The following is a 4,297-nucleotide window of genomic DNA, read 5'->3' as shown; positions in this document are numbered from 1 at the left end:
GTTAAACATATTTGATTTTGACATTAACTTTCATATTTTTAATTAAATTTGAGATAATTTGATGTTATTTGACATATTCAGTCATTTTTAAATTTGAATTTTCAAATATCCATACTATTAATTAATGTAAAGCCTCCGAATTTCTATAATAACTAACTTCTGGTACATTGGTGAAGCTTTTTTATAATAATATAAAAAATGTCCATAACAGTTCAATTCTGAATTTTACAAAAAAAAAAATTCATCCTATCTTTTATTTCATGTCATTTCAATTCCAAAAATCGATAATTTTAATTTTAAATTTAGAGAAAAACTATATTTTTTTTAATTTATAATGACACGTATCGCGTATGCTATGATCCGATAATGTTTTATTATCACTAAATATTTTTTATTCCAAGGCCCAATAACGTTTTATCATCCAACAAAACCCGCCGTTGCCAAGGTAGGATTCAGACCAGCCCATATTTTGAAACACTAGCTACTTTCCCTCTTCCCCTGCACCAACGTATCCGAACCGACGAGAAAACCCTAAACCCCCCAATTCCATTTTACCATTCGAATTTCAAATCAGCTCGATTTCTTGAACAGCTGGTAGAAATCGACTCATTGATACTCAATCCACATCTTTTCATTTTAATCGCACAATTTTGATGCTTTCGGAAATCACGAACCGCACAAGATGCTCTTGAATGTATATTCTGACGAAGCATTCTTATCTCTTTTTGTTTCAGGATTGAGTCTGCGAGATGAAAGACTTGGGAGAGGAAAATAATGCTCAAGAATTGAATGGAACCGGCCACATTATCACTTTCTCTGACGGTTCAAAAAACGAAGGTGAAACCCATAATCAATGTGTGGACTTTTCGTCTCCTACACCGGTGAAAATGAACGAGCCTTCACGGGTTAAATGCGGGGAAGCGCCGGTTGAAGAACTCCCTAAGAAGTGAGATACTGTATTTGTGTTTTTGTTTGTTTGTTTTTTTTTTTTTGTGTACTGGTAAATCAAACAAAAGCCTGAAAACTTTACCAGTTTTGTTTCTGAATTTCAGTTATGGGATCTTATCGGAGTTTTACGGTTGTATGATTAGTTCATTGAGGATGCTCAAACTACGTAACAGGGCATCTACATTTAAGAACATTAGCTGTCTTGTTGAAATTCTGACCGGAAGGTAGTGGTTGCTGCCAATTTTTTTCCCTTTTAATGTTGATGCTACGTGGCTTCTTTTTGTCTATTTGTTTTGATCGTTCCTTTTTTATTTTTTTTCATTCTTCTGGTTGCTCCTTGTATTTATCAGTGTAAACTGTCTGTTGATCTAAACTCCAACAATTCTTTCAAGTGAATCTCTGATGGTTTTAATTGATGATTCTCAATAAAACTTTATGTACTTTATCTTATTAATATGGTGCCCTTTATTATTTTTATTTTTATCATGATTGGATGTAGTGACATGAACTGAGACTCTACTTAAAATTGCAAGTCAATGAAGAAAAATAATTTGCTGTAATTGCAATTGTGATGGCATCTGTCCATCTTGTTGCAATTTTTATAATTATTGCAAACTGTTATTCAATTTCAAACATATTTGATTGCTGTATGCATTTTAATCCTTCATTATTTTATGTCCATTTATCAGGAAATTCCTGTTCACGCATCTTGCACAGATAAAACATATACTACCTGAAGCAGTTCAGATCGATAAGATTCTCATACATGATGATAAAACTAAGTGCATGACGCCAGATATGAAGATTACATTGCTCTTTGATGTTGTAGATGATCACTGTGAGGAATCTGTGTTTGTTGCTCTAAGCAATCTTTTCTCTTCGAGGCTAAGAGATTTTTATGTAGCACATCCTGAGGTAATGTGATCTTTCTTTAGATGAGAATTTAGTCATCGAGGTTTGACAAGATACATTTTCTGAATACTTTAGGAAATGATCAATGGTTACTGAGCCTCTAATTTGCATACCAAAACTGATTCACAGGAAACACATTTAGTAGTAGCTAACTTTTATTCAAGACCTTTATTTAGTTTCCAGCTGTTTTAAACTTCATATGTAAACCTCAACATAAATATTTCTTCTCTAAAATTCTTATATTGAAATTTGAATGTATGATTTTGGTTTTGCTAAACAGGATACACATGTCCCTGAAGCTACACTACCGGAGCCATTCAACCAGAGAAGTTTCACAGTCCAAGAAGACCCAGTTCTTAAGGACTTGTCAGCGTCACGTGACACAGCTACGATAAGTTTATCTCATTTTCCTCCTTTTAGAAGATTCTTCTCTAAAAAGGCTGGTGTTCCAGAAATAGAGAAGACTAATCTCCTCTCACCTCTTAAATCCGCTGGTGTAATTAATGAAGAGAATAAAAAGACAACGATGTTTTCAGATTATCCTTCTGAAGCCAGTATACGTGAGAGCACTCCTGTGAAGCTTGCCTCGAGTGGCGATATTCAGCTGGTTGAAACACCTGTGCAAACTACTCCGTTGAGGATAACTTCACCAAATGCATTAGTGCTGACCTGTGAAGATGAGAGCAAGACAACAGCTAGCCAAAACTGCAAGCAGCCCTCTTCTACTGCTAAGAAATCATTAGACTTTTATTGCTCGGACGGCAATGTCACAAAAATTTCTCATAAGGAAATAACAGTTTGTTTGTCTGATCTTGTTCTATTGATTCACAAGATATTCCAATCTGTCAATTTTTGCCCCATTACCAAGGAAGAACTTCTTCATAAAATTATTTTGCACAATTGTGAGATTGATGACCGAGGTACGCATACATGCTTCCGTATTATTCTCTTCTTTGCTTATTGACGACCTTTTTCTTTCATGCATAAAAGAGCTTGATTCCATTGTTGATTACTTAGATGAGGTTGAAAAACAAATAGAGCTCCTTGAGAAACTGGTTCCAGATTGGTTCTATAAGAAACTGGTATCCAGTGGCGACGTTCTATATAAGTAAGTTCTATTTTCTCAGTGCTGGATTTTGACTGTAGAAGGGTTGTCTCCAACAAGTTAATCATTGCTTGCTTTGTTTGAGAAGGTCTAAAAAATCATTTTTTTGGTTGCAAGACAGTTCCATAGTTGATTCAACCAGGTATTTGAAACATAACAACAAAGAGAGTTTCTTTCACAATCTAACTCAAAATCTGATGCTCCATCCTTACGAGTGACTTGTATTAGTTTCTAATCCCACCATATGTATCATTTCATCTGAAAAAGGCTTCTCTTTTTTTTTTTTTTGGGTCGTGGAGAGAAGGCTTCTTAAACAGTTCAACTTCTTGATTGTCTGGTGCATTTGTGTGCAATATGACGATTAAACTTGTGATATCTCGCATTTATCTATGCCTCAATCTCATTTTCAGATCTTCTGCAGTTGGTTTGTGGAAGGTGAACTTGATTATATTTGCTTACCTGCATATTGTAGTTAACAAAAATATTTCCTAGAGGCCCTGCTTTAACAAGTGAATGATTAAGTTGATTTTACTGGAGGAAGTAATGTCCTTTATGGAAAGATGTAAGACATTCATAAATCTTATATAAGCTCAACTGAAATACTTGTCATAGTGGTTAATTATATTTACGAATTTATGAGCTCTTTTGTGTCGGTCCGCTCATACTGGTGTTACTTTGAATAGGAACCCATATATATATAAGTACTTTTTTCTTGAATTAATGGAAGTGGTTGTGATCTCAAATTTACTTTTTATAAATCTTTATTTGTTTGCAAATGAATAAAGTTATGTGCACGCTTCTGTAAGTTTTTATGGCCTTTTTTGCCTATTTACAGTGTGAAAAAGGAATCAGATTTGAATTTGGTTCGCGAAAGAATTAATATCATATGATCTGAACTTTGTGCCGAAGGCTGCTAACTGCACGAGCTTATGGGGTAAGCATCAGGAAAATGTGAAAACTGCTCTATTGAGATTATTGCAATCATTATAGTCCACTAGTCCAGCGGGGGAAGAGAGGCAACTTGCTCCCCTTCGAATAGAAAAAATTCGAAAATTTTCACATGTAATGTTTTATTTTGAAAATTCTAATCTATTTTTTTGTTTATTACTCTCTGATATTGTTTTATGATCTCTTTTCAGGGAATGTTCAACTTTAAATTGGTCCATTGCAATGTAAAGAACTGGAGGATCAAAGTCTTCTTTCCTTTGTCTTTTTGGCTTTGTGATGTTGTTCCCTTAGTATGAGACTATTTACTCTGTCCGACAATTTAGAGACTATTGCATTCAGTGGCTGTGCATTCAAGAATTTGAGTTGCAAATGCTCATAAGTGTT

The 4,297-nt window shown here is 34.4% G+C and overlaps 1 protein-coding gene across 1 annotated transcript; it reads left to right on the top strand.

The window, feature by feature from the left end:
* The first annotated feature begins 445 nt into the window (after positions 1-445).
* Positions 446-4,297, top strand: LOC140963878 (CDT1-like protein a, chloroplastic). Its single transcript, XM_073423350.1, has 8 exons — positions 446-594; positions 735-946; positions 1,053-1,172; positions 1,638-1,863; positions 2,141-2,780; positions 2,878-2,968; positions 3,801-3,899; positions 4,105-4,297. Exons 2-7 carry the CDS (start codon positions 750-752, stop codon positions 3,853-3,855), a joined length of 1,329 nt encoding a protein of 442 aa, XP_073279451.1. The 5' UTR covers positions 446-594; positions 735-749; the 3' UTR covers positions 3,856-3,899; positions 4,105-4,297.

The sequence above is a fragment of the Primulina huaijiensis genome, chromosome 18 (genome assembly GCF_012295235.1).
Source record: "Primulina huaijiensis isolate GDHJ02 chromosome 18, ASM1229523v2, whole genome shotgun sequence".
In the NCBI taxonomy this organism is placed as follows: domain Eukaryota; kingdom Viridiplantae; phylum Streptophyta; class Magnoliopsida; order Lamiales; family Gesneriaceae; genus Primulina; species Primulina huaijiensis.
Note: the sequence above shows the minus strand (reverse complement) of the source record. Positions and strands in the feature narration are given on the sequence as shown.

Coding starts and splice junctions, on each gene's coding strand:
- LOC140963878 (XM_073423350.1), top strand. CDS start 750: ATGAAAGACTTGGGAGAGGAAAATAATGCTCAAGAATTGAATGGAACC. Junction 1,864..2,140: donor TTTATGTAGCACATCCTGAG/GTAATGTGATCT, acceptor TTTGCTAAACAG/GATACACATGTCCCTGAAGC. Junction 2,969..3,800: donor AGTGGCGACGTTCTATATAA/GTAAGTTCTATT, acceptor GCCTATTTACAG/TGTGAAAAAGGAATCAGATT.